General features: G+C 36.6%; 2 protein-coding genes across 2 annotated transcripts; one reads left to right on the forward strand and one right to left on the reverse strand.

Moving 5' to 3' along the window:
- Window positions 1-8,866: 8,866 nt before the first annotated feature.
- LOC131316046 (uncharacterized) lies at window positions 8,867-10,738 on the forward strand. The gene is made up of 2 exons (XM_058345314.1): window positions 8,867-9,300; window positions 9,396-10,738. The coding sequence occupies exons 1-2, from the start codon at window positions 8,924-8,926 to the stop codon at window positions 10,687-10,689; spliced, it is 1,671 nt and encodes a 556-aa protein (XP_058201297.1). The 5' UTR covers window positions 8,867-8,923; the 3' UTR covers window positions 10,690-10,738.
- A 2,533-nt stretch (window positions 10,739-13,271) lies between these two features.
- Window positions 13,272-14,113, reverse strand: LOC131315856 (E3 ubiquitin-protein ligase RHA1B-like). The gene has a single exon (XM_058345071.1). It carries the CDS (start codon window positions 14,047-14,049, stop codon window positions 13,426-13,428), a length of 624 nt encoding a protein of 207 aa, XP_058201054.1. The 5' UTR covers window positions 14,050-14,113; the 3' UTR covers window positions 13,272-13,425.
- Window positions 14,114-19,510: the final 5,397 nt, after the last annotated feature.

Here is a 19,510-nt window from a genome sequence, read left to right on the forward strand (position 1 = left end):
TGTGTTTGTGTGTGTTTCGTGTGTGTTTGGTTTTAATCCTTGGGGTACAACATGCACAAAGGACAAGTGAGCTGACCCTCATCCACCCACCTGTCCAAACGCTCCTTATGGAACACATGACTGCAGTCTGATAGCTCCCTGATTTGGTGGCTCTCCTCACACCGAACACTTCAACTTACCCTTTTCGCCGTGATCAACATCAAAACCATAATAGTAATAATAATAATCTTGTTGGTGCAATATTCTTCCCGTTGACTCATCTGCTCCCTGTAGGAAATTGGAGAATAGTACAACTGGTAGCCTCTTCTTGATAAATTCTGTTACGATGGGGATTGGAACAGGGACTGGGACTAGGGATGGAGATGACCCATCCAACATTGTCACGTAATTGCTGTCTTCATTGCTAGTGGTGGAAACGTGTAATTCTCCTGAATAAATGGCCTCTTCTGCCGATTTAAACAGACCCAAACGAGTGAATGTCGTCGTAACCATGTATTTGAGTTGGGTTAGCATACATACCAAGTATCCGAGGGCGAGCGGTAGGGCCTTTGCCACAGGTTACGTATCTAGATGTTTATAAGCCGATGAGTACGTCGGAGGAGCATGTGGAGCGGGAAAGGAAAAGATTCGATAAACTCGATACAGAGTGGTTGGAGTAAGTGATAAAGGGAGATGCGGGAGAGCCCCTAACCAGGACATTTTCTGTTTCGTTTTGTTTTGTTTTGTTTTAAGGTGTCCGGGGTCTCGTAAGTAGTTGATTGCAGTTGACTTGTTGCTTAAACGTTACTGATGGGGCAGGGCACAAGGGATTGGAAATCACTGATGTGCTAGTAGCTCCTGTTAATTTTTACAGTACAACAACTCTAGTGGGGAAGGGAACGACTTTGGCACCGTAGAGTGGATTTGCCGTGCCAATACCTCAAAACTTTTTAACCGTTCGATTGATATATAAAATGGTAAATATTTCATATGGAGTGATATGTATTCCATATATATAGAGTAGTAAAAATTCAATGTAGTGGTAAATATTCTACATCTGAAATATTTACCACTACACTGGAAATACTTATCACTTCATATGGAATACTTACCACTGTATCTAGAATACTTACCACATCTCACTTAATTTTGAGATAACACACACCAAAACATTTTGGTGTAACAAAGAAAAATTCTTAGAGATGGAAACCAGAAAAGTAAGTAACTGGTAAAAACGTTAGAACCATAATATCGTTTCAGACCCCACTCCCAGTGGCTCACTTTGAAGATCCATAAATTGTGTGAAATGCAAAACCCGAGGATGGTTCAAGACTTCAAGTTGAAGTCCATTCATTTTGCGGGAGAAGAGTTCAGTACACTTGAAGGCAAATTGGGTGCCATCCAAAAGAAAATACAGTTTTGGCTTTGGGAAGAGCCACATTCATGCTAGCGGATGTATAGTTAGGCGTTGTTTCTACTAAATTAAAAGTCGTAGTACTTAATTTTTTTTGTTTTGTCTTTACTCAAAAAAATTTATGTTTGTTAGTTTTATGTCAAATTTTTATGAATTATTGGTTCGTCTCAACAAGAGAAATCGAAAAAATAAAACATTATGACATTTGCCTAATTTTTATTTGGAAATATTCAAGAAAAATAAAAATACTGGCATTTCCAATTTCTTTCTTGGATGAAACATAACACACTTTGTTTGCGTACCTATGTAAGAGCAAGTCCAATGGGGAGATGGATAGTCATTTTCCATCCCTAAATGTTAAAATCTGGTCTCCAATGGGAGATGGAAGAGGAGATCTTTTACAAGATGGTTCTACTTACGACAATCTATGAATGAAACAGTTTTGCATCAATATTTAGAAACTCCAAACCCCAGCGGGCCGTTTGCCAATTGGATTAATTTATGGTAGATATAATATGAGGGGATATATGATAAATACTCCATTTCCTCAAAGGACACCCTTAGAGCTATAAAATGTGGACTTTAGATCTCAGCTATTAGATTGTGTTTTTAATGGTCCAGATCCGTAGACAATCTATTCGATCTATTCTCGCAAATATAATATTGTCCACAGATCAATTCTCGCGAATAGATTGTCCACAGATCTAGACCATTAAAAACATAATCCAACAACTGAGATCAAAAGTCCACAGATTGCATATATGCAAGCGCCTTAATAGAAGGGCCGTGATATGATAAAATGACAGATATATACATAAAGGGGAATATGTTGTAGATAGTTTGTTTGAGTAGTTTATAGAAGATGAGATATGTAAATGCTTGGTTTATTTTGAAATAGGTATAAGTAGGTGGATATAGAATTAAAAGAAAATGTAGATTTTCCGTAATTAGAAGCCGAATATGAAGGCTGATATAATAAGAAAAGGACTGAAGGTGGTGTTATTATATTTTGCCCAAGGTGGACATACCATCTGAGATATTATATCTCCCATATATATATCCAGGATTTAAGTATTTCGAATATACTCTTACAGGATATAAGTATATTCGGGTTGATAGTATATCTGCGCTTTGGTTCTCATCGGCAAACAGGTTGCAAGGGATTAGTCTAAAGGTCAAGGCCTTGGATTTTGGAATTCGGTCGCTCCTAAGGTCTCAGTTTTGAAATCTCTCGGGTGCTATCAATTCTTTGAGGTCAGTCAATACAGAGTTTTGCTCTAGCTTTTATTGGAATCCTGCAAGTGGACAGTGGAGTTGGTCCTCCAAAATTAGTCGATGTGTGCGTAAACTGGACACTGAATTATCAAAATGTTTAGAAACTCTGAGGGAACCCATAAAATTCCAAGTTTGATGGGTTCTTGAAAGTAAATTATACTCCCTCCGTCCCCATTCTTTTGTCCTTTTGGGAGTTCATGTCATTATTCAACTGATTATATCTTGCAATCTATAATGTTTTAGGTGATTTTAAAAATATCGTTTAAAAGAGCTTATTGAGATCTATCAAACAAGATCCATATTACATATAAACGGTATTACCAATTAAAAGTTATAATTAGTTTTTTATCCAATTAGGATAGAACGATGGACAATAGAATGGGGATGGAGTGAATAAGTTGGAAGTACTATTGATTGCAACTAGGAAAATAATTGTTGCACTCCGCTTTTCTTATAATTGCACTTTAAAATTTATCTTTTAGTGCTTGTATTGTATGTAATTTTAAGTATTATAGAGCAATTTTGGGTGTTTTAGGTGTTTGGATTCTATGAATACTGATTTAATACAATCTTTTGGAGGCGAATAATTCCCAATTTTTTACCCAATAAAAGTGGGTTGGGTTTAATACTCATTCTATCCACATTTTTACTCCTAGTTAGCACTTTTTATTGTTCCTGTTCCAAAAATATTGTCCTACTTCCAAATCGAAAGGATTATAATTAATGAAAATTCTACTTTACCCTTCCACTTTTAAATCAAATAGTACTAAATAAAAATTGAAAAGCAATGATTGAAGGGTAAAATGAAAAAATGTGATGATTTGACATGCAATAATTATGTTCCCTTATATGGTTGAAAGATAAGCGACCGAATCTGTAACACTCCGATTTTTTTGGGGACGTTAATTTAATAAATTTCTAACATTTATTAAATAGAAATGAACATAAGGTCATTACAAACTCCAAAAATCCATAAATTCAAATTACATCTATTTAACAGATAGAGGTGGGCACTAAGGTAATCTATTTTTCGTATCCTTCTTCCTTCTCAACAAGTCTCTAATCAGCACCGTACTCTTTTGACGGATAGTTCTACACCTGTACATCTCTAAACTCTAGCATAAGATGCCAGGGCCACAAAAGTAACACCGTGAGCAATTAAGCTCAATAGTTAACTTCTACCCCTATGTCTCATACTTTAGCAAAAATAATATATAACTTTGCAAAGTAAAACTCAGAGATTTAACAGTTCAATATATAAATAACAATTCAACAAAAGTGTCAATGTCTTTTCAGAGTCAACGCAGTGTATCGTAATTCGTGTCATCATTTTATCAGTATCGATATCACTTTCCATTTTATTTCCTCGAGCATTGGTTCCACTAACCATCTTTCAGATTCCATCGGGCTCCCAGGCTAATTTGTTCCACCCAAAAGCACTGATTCTGCTAACCGTCTCTTTTAGATTTCAACGGGCTCTCAGTCTTATTCATTTCATTGGCTCTTTCACCATTTTCTCATGACACTAGTTCCGCTAACCATCCTTTCAGATTCCATCGGGCTCCTAGGTTACACATACCCGAGCCATGATTCCGCTAACCATTCTTTCAGATTCCATCGGGCTCTCATGCTCACACACGCACAACCGAGCCATGATTCCGCCGACCAGCTTTACTGATCTCATTGGGCTCTAATGCTCACACAATTATCAATCTTTTCCACAGTTCAATTTCTTGTCTCTTTCCGTCTCGTTTCTCATGTCTCGTAAACATGCATCATTTTCTCGCGTTCACATTATTCTTTCAAAGCTTGCTAAAGTATGTGATAGTTAATAATCATGCTTCTAAAAAAAATTACAAGAATACAGTTGCACGAAATTTAGAATTTCAACATGTCAATTGCCACTTCAAATAATCATGCAATAACAGAAAATTTCCAATTCCAATAATTAACCTTCAAGTCATACTTTTCTATATATCTAATAAAAATCAACACCAGCGACATTTCCATTCTTTCTTTCTTTTCTTTTCTTTTTTTTCCATTCTTTCTTTCTTTTCTTTTCTTTTCTTTTTTTTCCATCAAGGTACCATTTACTAGTTCCAAGAGGTAAACTTCCAGTGAACTACCATACAATTTCTAATTTCAATATTTAATCATATAGCACGTCAACATTATACATAGATGAGTAGATAAGAGGTTTCTACCTTGCTTCTAGGCAGCAGTTGGTCGATACTAATAGCGTCAGGTCGGGTAGTGGGTGGCACGTCCCCTTCGATCTTGAATTGATCAAAAAAATCCTAACTTCACTTTCTTATTACAAAAATAAATATGGGATTTTGGTATAATAGATCGGGGGTGGTGTTCGGTGGCCAAAAGTTGTGGGCGAAGGTGGCACAACTTCAATTGGCATGCAAACTCTCTGTAGAATTTTCCCCAATTAATTGGAGAGTGAAAACGGGGGTGATGGTATTGCAAATGGAGTGAGGAGGGCATGCTCTTTATGGAAACTACTAATCACACCCCCCCGTGTCAGGCACCCCCCCTGACACGGCAAAGTCTGACTTTTTTAACCCCCCCGCCCCTCCCGTCCTCCCCACCCCACCCACGTGGCCCCCCTCTTTCTCTCTCTCGATTTTTTTATAAAATTTTAAATATTAATAACTTTTTTTTCAGGTAAATTTTTTTTTTAAAATTTATATTTTTGAAATCTACTCAACGAAACCTATCAAACGAGCCTAATATTGATAAAGAAATCATGTAAAACGGCAAAACTATACTTTTTTCGTAGTTTAAACTGTCTAACGAGGTTGAAAAATGTGTTTCAAATTTAAATCCGTTTGAATCAGTGGAAAGAGAAAAAGTTTCCTGATCATTTTAGTTATGACCATTTATGATAAAATGATGTTGAAACGAAAAAAAAAAAAAAGAAGAAGAGGCAACCGGTGCCTTGTAGTACATGTGGTGCTTTTGTGTGTATTTGAGCCTTATCAACTTGCAGAGACAAAAAATTTGCAGAGCACCTTATCAACTTACCTATGGTTGAGCACCTTATCAAATTGCAGAGCAGCTGCATTTGCAGCTGCAGATCAGAGCAGGGCACCTTGGCTATGGTTTTGAACATTTCCTTTGGCTATATAATCTGATGATGGTGTACTCTTGCATACATTGAGATTGAAAGCAACTTTGAGTAATTACATCTTCACAATTTTTCTCAATTTTCATTTCATTTTCGTAATTCATAAAAAAATATTATGGATCAGTATAATTTTTTTTTTCCGGATAGTTGGTCAGTTGGGAACGATATTACGAATGATGTTCCTTGTGGGGAGAGCAACTCCTACGTTGGGCGTGATTACACAGCCGAATTTACGACTAACCAGGTTAGTTATTATTGTTGTTATTATACATATTTGTTACTTATTTTTGTTAATCTTGTATAAATCTCGATAGCGTACCTTTGATTAAATCAGAAAACCGAATGAGCATATTGATTCATCTCTTGACTGAAGATGTAAAACCCGATTCTCTTCTCATTTTTGTACAAAAAGAAAAAGAAAGAAAAAAAGAAAGGATTGTAACTTTTAATGAGGACCATATATTAGTTGAGAGTAAGTTAAAATATTTATGGACTACATTTTGAGATAAATGACAAAGAATGGAGATATACTCCTGCATGGAGATGGGCACGTGGGTGCTAAAGAAGAATTTGAGGGTTTTCAGCTTGTATGGGGTTAATGACATATGGCACCAATAATTCATGCGGTTGTCTCCCATAACTCTATACCAGAGGCCGGGCCACACGCAATACGTGTGCAAGTCGGATTTTTACAACATTTTTGTAAAAATACTTCCCACTTTATTGTTTGATTAAATTTTCACAAATGTTGTGAAAATCCGACTTGCACACGCATTGCGTGTGCCCCGGCCTCTAGTATTTGTTATTAGAAAATACGCATGTATTTATTATAAATAATGCATGTGTAAGTCAGATTTTGTTAAAATTTGCACAACTTCCTGTTTGATATTTGAAAATGAAAAATCCACGAAATGGAAAAAGTCCTATATGTGACAATTTTTATTGTGACCCACAATCAAATTTCAAATATCACAAAATCCACAAAATGTTGCATTTCTGTTTTTTATTTTTTTCCGTTTATTGCACCGTGAGTCTTTAAAGTGGAGTGTGGGTTTTGAAAGTGGAGCAGTTTTTGGTTTTGGATTGAATGGAAGCAACTGCATGTATTGAGTCTTGAGTCTAGAGTCTTGAACGTGGGAGGAGGGATTTTTAAGGTTTTGGGTGGTGGAACACGTGTAAGGGGTTGTTTTTTTTTTTTTTTATTGTTTTTTTAAAAAGTACAAAATCCATGAAATTTTGACGACCACTGTTATTCTCTCTTCACTATTATTCACTGATAATCACGTCCTTCAAATCGATACTCAATGAGCAAATCCCACCATTAATGAGGGTAAAAAAAGTAGCATCCACACCACATAATAAAAAATCGAACGAAAACTATAATTGTTCACTGATAATCACGACCTCCAATTCGATACTCAATGAGTAAATTCCACCATTAATGAGGATAAAAAAAACAGCATCCACACCACATAATAAAAAACTGAACGAAGCCGTAATAATTTACTTTGATAAATTACTCAAAGATGGCCCAGAAAAGTGATGCTATGTACCAAACCACGTGATCATGTAGAGGCAATAGATATACATACGTTTCGTTATATGGTTGATCTTTAGTTGAGTGGTGTTTGAGGTTCCGGATTGTTACAGAAGACCCACGTTTCTTTTTTCTTTTCCCGCAGCAACTCGAACAAGAAATATGTATCTCACACTCACCCTTAAATTGCCCTATCATCTGATATAATCCCACCATGAAACTCATAAGAAAGAGTCGCCACTGCCTCACGACTCTCTCTCTGTTTCTCCCTCTCTGGCCTTTTGTCTTTCTATTGTCTTTCATGTAATTAAGATCCTTATAAGCATATATAGCCAAAACCATGAAAAAGTATGCACATAGTTCACCTTCACCATTTTATTCCACGTGCACACACTCAGCCTAACTTTAAACAACTAAGACTATCCATGCATATATATCCAAATAGTCCAGTCAATACTTTTTATTGCTAAAAACTTAATGCTACATAACAAATCCAATACCAGAATGAGAATATAAATTCGTTTTATGAAATAACTTTTATTTTTTTTCTTAATACATGGTGTTCTCGAGTCCAAGACACTCGAAAATTTAATTCTTTTAATTAAACTTTTGTATTTTATGGGTGTTACATTTGTTACTTATTTTGTCATATTTCAAGCATATCAGCTTTCCACGTGCACACACCTTCACTTATATACCACTTAAAACTTACATGCAAGAATCAATATTTTTAATATACGGGATATTACATTGTGCTTATACGTATTAATTTTTTTTGTTATAGATATTTGAAACTAGAGCTGTCATGGTAGATTGGGTGCGGAGCGTTGGCAAGGAAAATGGTTTTGTGATTGTTATAAGTAACTCTGCTAGTATAAAGGGCAACAAAATGCCAAAGTGCATTCTTATTTGTGAAAGGGGAGGATTGTATAGACCTCCATTAGAAGGGCATTCAATGCAAAGGATTACTGGAACTAAGAAATGTGATTGCCCGTTTAAGCTGCGAGGTGTACCACAACCTCCAAACGGTGTCATGTGGAGTTTGAAGGTTGTTAAAGGTTTTCATAACCATGAACCAGCGGAAGGTTTTGAGGGACATGAGTACCCGTCAAGGTTGACCCCAATCCAGCAGCAATTAGTTCGTGACATGTCTAGCAGCACCGCGCCTCGAGAAATTCTTAATTTGCTGAGACAACAAGACTCGTCAATTAGTACAGGAATCAGAAGTATTTACAATGTGAAGGCACAGTATAAGAAAGAGCAACTGGGGGATCTATCTCCTATTGGGTACATCTTGAATGAATTAAACGAGAAACATTACATTTACAATTATCTTACAAATGAACACACCAACGAAATCACAGATATTCTTTGGATTCATCCTACAAGCCTAGAGCTATCTGTCAATTTTCCGTCCGTGTTGATTATTGATGCGACGTATAAGAGTAATGAGTATCGAATTCCACTCTTGGAAGTTGTGGGTATCACATCCACAATGAAAACTTACTCTCGTATGTTTGCATATTTGAATAATGAGACAAAAGAGCGACTGATATGGGCATTGGATACTTTAAAGAGATGGATGGTTGGAAAAGGGGCAGCGTTGCCATCGGTGATTGTTTCAGATAGGGATCTGGCACTTCTTGGCGCCATTGAAATATGTTTCCCCTTGGCACAGCACATCCTTTGTATTTGGCACATAAACCAGTGTGTAATGAAGAAGTGCAGCCCTATGCTTGGTACGAGGTGGGACGAGTTTTCCGAGGCATGGCAGTTGCTTATTCATTCATCGACACCAATGTCTTTGCAACAGAGGTGGAATGCCATGTGCGGAAACTTTGAACAATACTCTAATGCTATACAATACCTTTGGGATATATGGTTGGGTCCTTACAAAGAGCGATTTGTTGCAGCATATATAAACCAGTTTATGCACCTCGGGAGCAATTCAAGCCAAAGGTAACTTTCCTATAGTCATTGAATGTTTACTGTTATGCACTAATGAATACATTATGTAACTTTCCTATTTAACACAGTGTATTATTAAATTGCAGGGCGGAATCTGCGCATGCGAGGCTTAAACGATACTTGGGAGATACCATGTCCTCGCTTCAAACATCTTTTCAGAAAATAGAAAAGATGTTGACCAGTCAGTTCAAGGATATTCAGGGGTCGTTCCAGAAATCTCTCAACATTCCAAGGCACATACATCTACATGAAGGCATTTATAGTGAAATCAGAGGTCGCATTTCATTACAGGCAATGGACTTGATCCATAAACAGGCACAACGCACTGATAACGAAGCCGGCCTTTGCTTTTGTAAAATCAAAAGGACACACGGATTGCCATGCTTTCACGATATTGCACTTTACCGTTCTGTGGACAGACCAATTCCGCTAAGCTCTATCCACTCTCACTGGAGTACGTTGTCAATGCACGCCCAGAGGCATACTGACGAGGGAGCACGATCCGACAGGGCAGCTCAGCTTATTGAAAGATTAAATGAAATGGATTCCGACAGTCGAGAGTCTATGATGGACAAGTTTCTCGATATGGCGGATCCATCTCGTTGCACAGTTCGACCCCCAGCATACAACACAGAACACAGGGGTCGACCTACAGGCAGAGATGAGCAAAATAGAGGTCACATACCTTCCTTCACAGTATCCACTTCAGAATCTCGGACCTCACGTATTCCAACATCACGAAGGAGCAATGGGAGGGATCACCTCGTTGACAAATTTCCTCAGCAGTATCGGCGTTATATTTCTCACTGTGTTGACGTTCGACCTGACGGTCATTGTGGTTTCAGGGCGTTAGCTGCGCAACTCTATGGTTCTGAAGATGAATGGGCTCAAGTACGACATGACCTTATCCAAGAGATTGAACAAAATTGGGTCCTGTACGATCAGCTTTATCCAGAACGTAATTATGTATCTCAGGTGCTACAAAGACTTCGTTGCTTTCAGCCATCGGCACCAGAGGATCATTGGATGGATTCTATATCATTGGGACTCGTTATCGCATCAACGTACAATGTTGTACTGCATACATTTGATATGATTGCTTCGAGTTGTTTCACTCACTTGCCGTTGAGCTCACATCCAGTTCCATTAGCAGCTCGCACACATATAGCTATTGGCCGTGTTAATGGCAATCACTTCGTGCAAATTTTCCTATATCGTCATTACCCTGTACCACCCATCATCATATGGTGGAGGCCAAATGCATCAAATGAAGCACATGGATGGGCTCATCCTTATGAAGCACGCCTCCAATTGTGGTACGAAGTAATGCAAATAGATCCACCGGGACAACGACCACAATTTGGCGGAAATATTGACTAAATTTGTGTATTTATTTATATTCATGTATTGGTTCTATATACTCAATTGTAATTAAATGAAATTTGATTTTAGTTTGCATTTATGACTGTTCACAGAAATATAAAGTAAATTTAAGTGAATTCAACATACATAATTTACTTGAAAACTCAAATATAGAAATTTTAAAAAAATGACGAATAAAAAAATAAAAACAAATAGTTAATATATTGGGCCCAAAAAATCATTTAATTTAAACACATTATTTTATATTCAATATTAGACTTGTTTGATAGGTTTCATTGGATAGATTTCAAATATATAAAATTTATTTAAAAAAATACGTGATTTCAACATCTTCGAATAGTTTATATATTAAAAAGTATGGTTAAAAATTTAAGTGTTCCAAATTTCAATCCGTTTGAACCGGTGGAAAGATTTTATTTTTCTGATCATTTTATCCTAAATAGTCATAATTAAATTTTGACTCTAGAACTCTCGTTGATTAACCCTAAGAGATATTTAATTATATGACTTTCTTAGGGTTAATCAACGAGAGCATTATAGTCAAAATTTAATTATGACCATCTAAGATAAAATGATCAGAAAACTAAAATTTTTCTACCGGTTCAAACGGATTGAAATTTGCAATACTTTCAACCTTTTTAGACAGTTTAAACTATTACAAAAATATAATTTTTCTGTTTTACATTATTTCACAATCAATATTAGGCTCGTTTGATAGGTTTCGTTGAGTATATTTTAAAAATATAAAATTTATTTAATTTTAAATATGTGAAAAAAAAGTTATTAATATTTACAATTTTATACAATAATAAAATAAGTGAGATACAAAAATGGGTGAGAGAGAGCAAGTGGATGGGGGTAAAACGGAAAATTCCCCCTTCCGGTGTCAGACACCCCCCTGACACGGGGGGTGTGATTAACAGCTCTCCCTCTTTATAGGCACAAATCATCCTCTCTCTCCTCTTCGGATAACCCCCCCTCTCTCTCTCTTTTCTTGCCAACCAAGGCTAGCCTATTTGAATGAGATAAGGTAGGTTCTTCTTGCCCACCGAGGATAGCTTTGATGAGGTGTAAGGGTAATAAATGCAATCTTATCCCATACACATGCAAGGATAAAATTCACTCTCCCTCCTCTGCCGAAAATTTAAAAAATAAAATGCAGAGATTGGTTTAGTTTAACAGTATAATTAATAAAATAATTCAATAAAATATTTAATTTTAAAAAAAATTGGATCAAAAATCCAGATCGTTACGGAATCAGTCGTTCTGCACCACTCTACAGGAAGATGCTGCCAAGCATCTCCCATTCCGTAACTTACATAGGTTTTTTTAACCTAGTGGGGTATCTTTTATCTCTAATGTTTTGTAAATCTTTTAGGTCCTGTTCCGGAACAAAAAAAAAACTCTTATTTTTTAAGAAGGCAATTTCAAGCTAAAAAATTATGGGTTTATAAAAATCTAAAAATATGCAATATGGATCTTATTTGAAAGATCTCGATGAGATTTTTTATACGATGCAAAAAAAAATTGAAAATATTAATTTTCATTTACATTATTTTTTAGTTTGAAAATGTGAAATAAGCTGCTTATTTTTTAAGAATGTTTCTGAAACGGAGCCTTAGTGTATTCTTCTCTTTCTTACGACCCCCACTAATCTTGTGTTTGGATGAGTTTTTGAAAAATTTTGAATTTGATTTTTGAGATAATAAGTAGAGAGAGAAATTAAGGTAATAATTAGATATATGTGTAATGAGTGGAGATAAATAGAGAGATAAATGAGAATAAAAATTAGAAATAAAGATAATGAATGGAGAGATAAATAAGAATAATTATTGGGAAAAGTAATAGGGAAAGTTTACAATACACACCCCTTAAAATGGTGTATCATATGTACCTATTTTATGGTTCACTCATAACATTTTCATGTGTTTCGTAACTTTTGTTCTAAAATTTATAATCTTTCAGCAGTATGATTCGTAACATTTTTATTATGATTTATAATATTTTAATGTATATCGTAACCTTTATACGATTCGTAACTTTTTAGCAATATGATTCGTAACATTTTCTCTATAATTCATAACATTTTGAAAATGTATATGATGTACACTCAAATAAGAAATGTGTATTGTAATCTTTTCTAGAATAACAAGTATTTTTTGAGTTAGAATTTTTTTTTCAGGTTGTGACCCATGATACAACTCCCACCAATGTCGACCCACGATCCCTTGTCCGGCAACCTCCCATGATCGGTCCCATCTCCTCCACGACCCTTGGGGAGTGGCTCCATGTTGCACATCTGACATAATATAAACGTAGGGAAGGTAAAGGAGAAGGCAGGCATGCTATTGGATCCCAATTCCCACAGAGCACTATCCCTCTTTTTCTCTTTACTTTAATCCAACTTGATTGTCATAGGGTCAAACACCATCGGTTCTTGAACTTATTTTGCAGGAAATTCTTCTCAAAGACTCTCAGTGTGATCGTTAGGATTTTGCAGGAGTCTTGACAAAGTGCTCGAATCAACCGTTCAAATATTGACATCAAACAAAATATTTATCGAACTGAAACTAAAAGAATTATGCAGGAAGAATGTTTAAACATTCATTCTTAAGTGCCCTGAAAAGTCAGTAAAACCAAGAGGGAACGGCATTATCTCTCAAAAAAGAAGAGGGAACGGCATTTAATTACACTCAGGAAATGAGAGTACTACAAATCAGGGAAGAAAAGTAATTATGTTGTTCCAGTACTCTGCATCCGTTCTTGTTCTTGTTCTTGTTCTTGTACTGGTTCTTGTTCTTGTTCAGTAGGAGTGTCAGAGAGATCAGCATTCCTGAGTACAACCCAGGGACTGGTATTAGGAGGAAGAAGCGTAGATCTGCACAAAGGGCAAGTGAGCTGACCCTCATCCACCCACCTATCCAAACACTCCCTGTGAAACACATGACAACAGTTTGATAGCTCCCTGATCTGGTGGCTCCCTTCAATGCAATCCCAACACACCGAACACCTCATCTTCCTATCAACCTCAAAACCATCAAAATCAAATTCGTGCATTATTCTTGATTTGTCTGCGCCCTCTATGAAATCGGAGAATAGTACAACTGGTAGCCTCTTCTTGATAAATGCCGTTACGATGGGGATTGGAACAGGGACTAGTGAGGGAGATGACCCATCCCACATTAGCACGTAATTGCTGTCTTCATTGCTAGTGGGGGAGTGATCGTGTAATTCCCCTGAATAAATGGCCTCTTCCGCCGATTTAAACAGACCCAACCGGCTGAATGCCATTGATACCATGTATCTGAGTTGGGTAAGGATACCTACCAAGTATCCGATCGGTTCGGCCTTCGCCATCTCGCCACACCACAAGAACTGATTTGGAGAGAGAGAGAGAGAGAGAGAGAAGCATGTGGAGGGGCAGAGGAAAAGATTCGATTTCCAATTAAAGTTAAAGAAGATGATGCGGGGGGTTGGAGTGCAATTTTGTTCACCCTCCTTAAAAGATGGTGAACATTATCTTCCTTCTTATTGATTGAAATGGTGTGAATTCTACCAAAAAGTGATGTCATGCTTACCATGCAAAATACTTTTTGGTAAACATGACATCACTTTGTGGTGAAATTCACACCATTTTTACCAATAGAAATGAGGATAATGTTCATCCTTTTAAGTAGAGGGTGAACAAAACTCACGAGTGGGGAAACGGAAACCAAAGACAAGGACGTTTTTTGGTTTTGTTTTATTGTATGAATCACGATATGATGGTATCCGTGTCTCTTCAAGTTAATTTTTTTTCTAACTGCACGTTGCATTAAATAACTAAATAGCGTTTACAAGCGAGAGTTGCTATATGTACCGACCAAAGAGGAGAGAAATCGTATCGAGATGTGTACAATACAATTAGAAATACAATGGTAGATGTAAAATATTCCACCGAAATAAATGCGTTATTTGCCAACGCATCTGCACAATGGTTCGCTTTCCAATAGATATGCTTGATCGACACCTTTGCAAGCTCCTCCTTTAAAATATTTTGCCACACTAATGTCACCGACTCCTTAAACCAATAAAAAAAAAGGGGAAATTACATTAACCCCCCTTTAACTACCACCTGGCCACACATTGCCCCCTTTAACTACAAAATTCAACACTTAACCCCCTTAAACTACCAATCGTTGAAATTGACCGGATGCCATTAACAGAAGTCCTAAAATTACCTTACTACCCCTTTTCTTTTGGGTATATATACATACATATATATCTCTAATTTCACAAATCAAGCTGGTAAATAAAAGAAAAAAAATTCACAAATCAAAAACTTCCAAAAATGATAGAAAACCACTGAGAGGAAGAATCCCCCACAATGGGCTCCCTCCCCGACCCCTCCGCCGAGTTCAACTCGCCGAACTCGTCGACTAACCCACCCCGGTCCACAAAGAATTCATCGGCCCCTTCACCTGGCACAAGCAAACATAATCCTCAAATCCCACTTCTTTTCCACAAAGAAAATTCAAAACCACCTTCACCGACTGCGCCACCATCCAAGCAAACAGCCCCGAAACAAACATCGCGTTCGCAGCCAGCGTCGCCATGAATGGACTCAATCAGACCCTCACAGTCACCGTCAAGCTCAATAGCGTCGTCCCAAACCCTTTGTTTTACAAGTACTCGGAATCTGAACCTTGCAAAGTTGAGACCCATTTCTTGGTCAAATTGGAAAAGTTCCAAACGGTCCTGATATTCTCCCCGCTATCAAGCACCGTCGTAGCGAGCAGGGACATCGATCGACAACTGGTCGGGTGGGGGGCCGCTAGATCTGACTGCCGCCATGCCGCGGGACCATCACCGACGGCGACGGGGAGTTCGAACTCGACTCCGAAGTCAGCCGGCGCATTCTAGCAACCAACAAGTACATCAGCTACGACGCGCTCTCGCTAAACACCATCCCTTGCTCCCGCCGCGGCGCCTCCTACTACAATTGCCGAGCTGGCGCACAGGCCAATCCGTACTCCCATGGGTGCAATACCATTGCTCACTGCACAGAGAGAGAGAGAGAGAGAGAGAGAGAGAGAGAGAGAGAGAGAGAGAGAGAGAGAGAGAGACTGCAGTAGCAGTTCAAAAAGAGAGAGAGAGAGAGAGAGAGAGAGAGAGAGAGCTTTACTAGGTTTTTCATATAAAAGGGGAAATGAGGGCAAAGTAGGCTAATTTTTTAGTTCCGTCCAAATACTTAACAGATTGCAACTGTAGGCCTCACAATTTCAACAATTGGTAGTTTAAGGTGGTTAAGTGTTGAATTTTGTAGTTAAAGGGGGCAATGTGTGGCCGGGTGGTAGTTAAAGGGGGGTTAATGTAATTTCCCCAAAAAAAATTACTAGTATTAACACTTGCTTAGTTGTTTAATCACTTCTTTATTTCTTTATTGATTGCAGTTGTTGCTCAAACGTTTACCGATGGGGCAGCACATGGGATGATGGGGATAGGAAATTACTGGCAACAATTTTATAACCACACACAAATACTTATATATATATATATTCATAAAAGGTGTATAAGTATTTGTGTGTGGTTATAAAATTATTGAATCACTAGTGGGCTTCACTTCTTTTTTTTCCTTTTTTGGACCGAACTAGTAAATCTTATAAACATTAATACTTTAATGACCATATTTTAAGTATCATGTAATGTGATACCATTACATTAATTGGACGTGCCCTATATATTATGAAGTGGAGTACATTTATGTGGACTGGGTAAAACATTGTATTGGCTCATGCTGATACAGAGATTGATACTATATGGTTGATGATCTAATACACGATTCCTTTTGCGTGAATTCGGAATGCGTGTAGATTAAATTCGGCCACAAATAACTTCAAAGAGTGTGTTAAAACGTCATTTGGGTGCTTATTTGACTTTACCCATTATTATTTGTGAATTTATATATTAATTTTAGCTGCAGTATAATTCCAAAAACAACTAATTTAACCAAGAAAAATTTTGAACCATGATGAACAGCTCGGATGCCGCACTACACCCTGAGAAGGTGTTGATGCTCCTGATCTCCATTCTTGTAAACTTATTTTTCTTTTTCGTTTTGTGTGTATTGTTTGTCTTTTTTGATTTTTTTTAAATTCGTGTTATATTTTTTGAATTAATCATCTATCTCGACGAAATGAGTCTAAAAAGTACTTCATATGTTCCTAAATAAATGTCCAGTGCGCAAATCTAGGTAACGATTGGCCATAACCCTCAGTGGCCTTAATGTTTGAAATATTTGGCCTCCATGAGAATACAACCTGTGACACTCATTGTTTCCTCATAATCACTTGGCCAAACCTCTTAGGATTTTTATGGTTGATTTTGAAAAATGAACATGCAATTTGGGACATCTCAAAATGAAATATTAGACTATCAAAATGGGACAAAAAGAGTATAAATTTCTGCAGGAGGCACCTCAAACTTTATCTTAGAGAGCCAGCTCTGCGGTAGGATAGAAAACTCCCAATAATGCTAGGGGAATCTATTAACGTTAATAGATTGTTTTCAATCCGGATCATCCAAAACACTTTTGAACGATTGAAATTGTGCGAAGCCGTGAATAACTTATTAAGTTTCTCTCTTTAATTTATTAGGAACCTGTTTTGATGTTTACGAAGCTCCATGTGCAAGCTATAGAACATAAATTCAGCATATCAGGATTCAAATAAGAAATTGATAAGTAGTAATTTTCAACAGACCGGCTTAGTTTTACGAAAGGTCGATCAAATGACTCATATTGACCGTTGCAAAAAAAAAAAAGAGTCATATCGTAGAATAGGAAAACAAACCAATAAGAACATATCTTTTGTTGCTTGATCTTTGAACTCAATCAAAACATATCTTTCGTTGATTTGTGTTGACGTATTATTTCTTTTTTGTTTTTTTAGATCTTCTCTACCTATCGCTTTCGTATTGATGTATAGATACACGTTAAATAATTAACTTTCAAATTTTGCCGACGTATATATTATATTAGTTGCGTATATATGTTTTTACGAAGATATGAAACCGTGTAGTACTAAATAGATAGGTACGTACAATTGAAACATTACTTTTACGTATTTTCGTTGTAATGCAACAATTCTGATAGAATAATGAATGTTTCTGGCAAATCATTGCATAGTTGCATCCTCGTTAAAATATATATACTCCAGTAGATAAAATTCACTGACCTTTATTGAGGAAATGTAGGTAAATAAGAGGGTAATCTAAAACCATTACTAAGAGTTCTCATTTCGTTAACTAACTTAACGCTATTAAATTTGGCTCTTAGAGCATCTCTAATGGGAGATGTCAATTCCTACGTGGACATTTTATAGGTAAAAATTGACACCAAAATTCAATCTAACTTAACAGCCATCTTTGATTCCAACTTTGACAGCCACCCTCCTCAATGCCAAATTTCAAAAAATGACCATTTGTATTTTGACGTAAGGGTTGGAGATGGATAATTTAATGTCAAATAAATATAATTTGACATAAGAGTTGAAGAGGAGGTTTTGATGTCAAATTGAAAATAACAAAATGCTACATCAGCCTTCAAAAAAAAATTTGGCATCCCCAATTTGAAGTCTAGGGTTGGAAATGCTCTTCTTTAAAGCATCTCTAATAGGAGATGTCAAAGTTGAGGTGGATAATCAAACGGCTAGTTTTGGTATTAAGTCGCCATCCAACCATGATGCATTCTATCATGCCAAAAATGACATGACTTTGAAGGGAAGTGACGTCGCTTTGAAGGGAAGTCTCATCATGCCAACTTTGACAACCTACCCTTGCCTACCAAATTTCAAAAAGTAACTGTTAGGAAAGTTTGAAAGCTTTCCGTTGAGATCAAACATGATTTTGCCGTACTGCCTTGCAATTTTTTTTTCTTTTTCTTTTAAGAGCTTTATTTTTGTTGACATAAGGATCGGAGAAAGAGAGCTTCATGTCAAATAAGAGATGTCAAAATGCCACATAAGTCTTCAAAAAAAATTTGACATCTCCGACCATGGATGTCAAACTTGACATGGCATGCAAAGTGGAAGAATTGGCATGTGAGTCAACTCCAATCAAAATGTCAAATGCTTATGTGTTATTTGACATCTCCTCTCTCATGTCAACTTTGACATGTGATGTCAAACATTTTCTTTTATTATTTCACAATAAATTTGACGTGTTGGTTGGAGTGGGTACTTTGAAAGTGTCAAACTCTAACATGTCAAATTGCCTCGTAAGTCTTCAAAAAAAGTTGACATCCTCAAATTTGAAGCCGGGTTGGAAATACTCTTAGAAGACAGAATGCCCTTAAAAGTTAAAGCACATCCTTTTCTTTTCTTTTTTGCCATTTTTTAACCTCACCTAGTCCCTGCTTTTGCAAAATATAGAGTGCGTTTCGACTAGATTAGCTTTTGGCAAAGACAGAAGGTATTCTTCATCTTTTAGTTACATTTTTTTAGCTTTCTTCATGATTTTTTCACCACATTGTTCGTCTCGACAAAGAAAATCAGATGGTGCAAAAATATAGACAAAGTTGAAAAAAAAAAATTCATATAAAACGACGTTAAGACTATTTTTTTTCAAATTTTTTTCGTTTTTGGTCAACTTTTTTCAACTTTGATCTATATTTGTATTTTTATAATTTTCTGATTCCTAAAAGAACTCTGTGAAGAAGACCGGGAAATATAGGCACTTAATGGTGCAGAAAACATCATTTTTTTTTATCGTGAAAAGTTGATATTAATAAATATTAATCGACAATACCAGAATATACTAGTCTATGATATGAAACCCTTTG

This window comes from Rhododendron vialii, chromosome 2a (genome assembly GCF_030253575.1).
Source record: "Rhododendron vialii isolate Sample 1 chromosome 2a, ASM3025357v1".
Taxonomy (NCBI): Eukaryota; Viridiplantae; Streptophyta; class Magnoliopsida; order Ericales; family Ericaceae; genus Rhododendron; species Rhododendron vialii.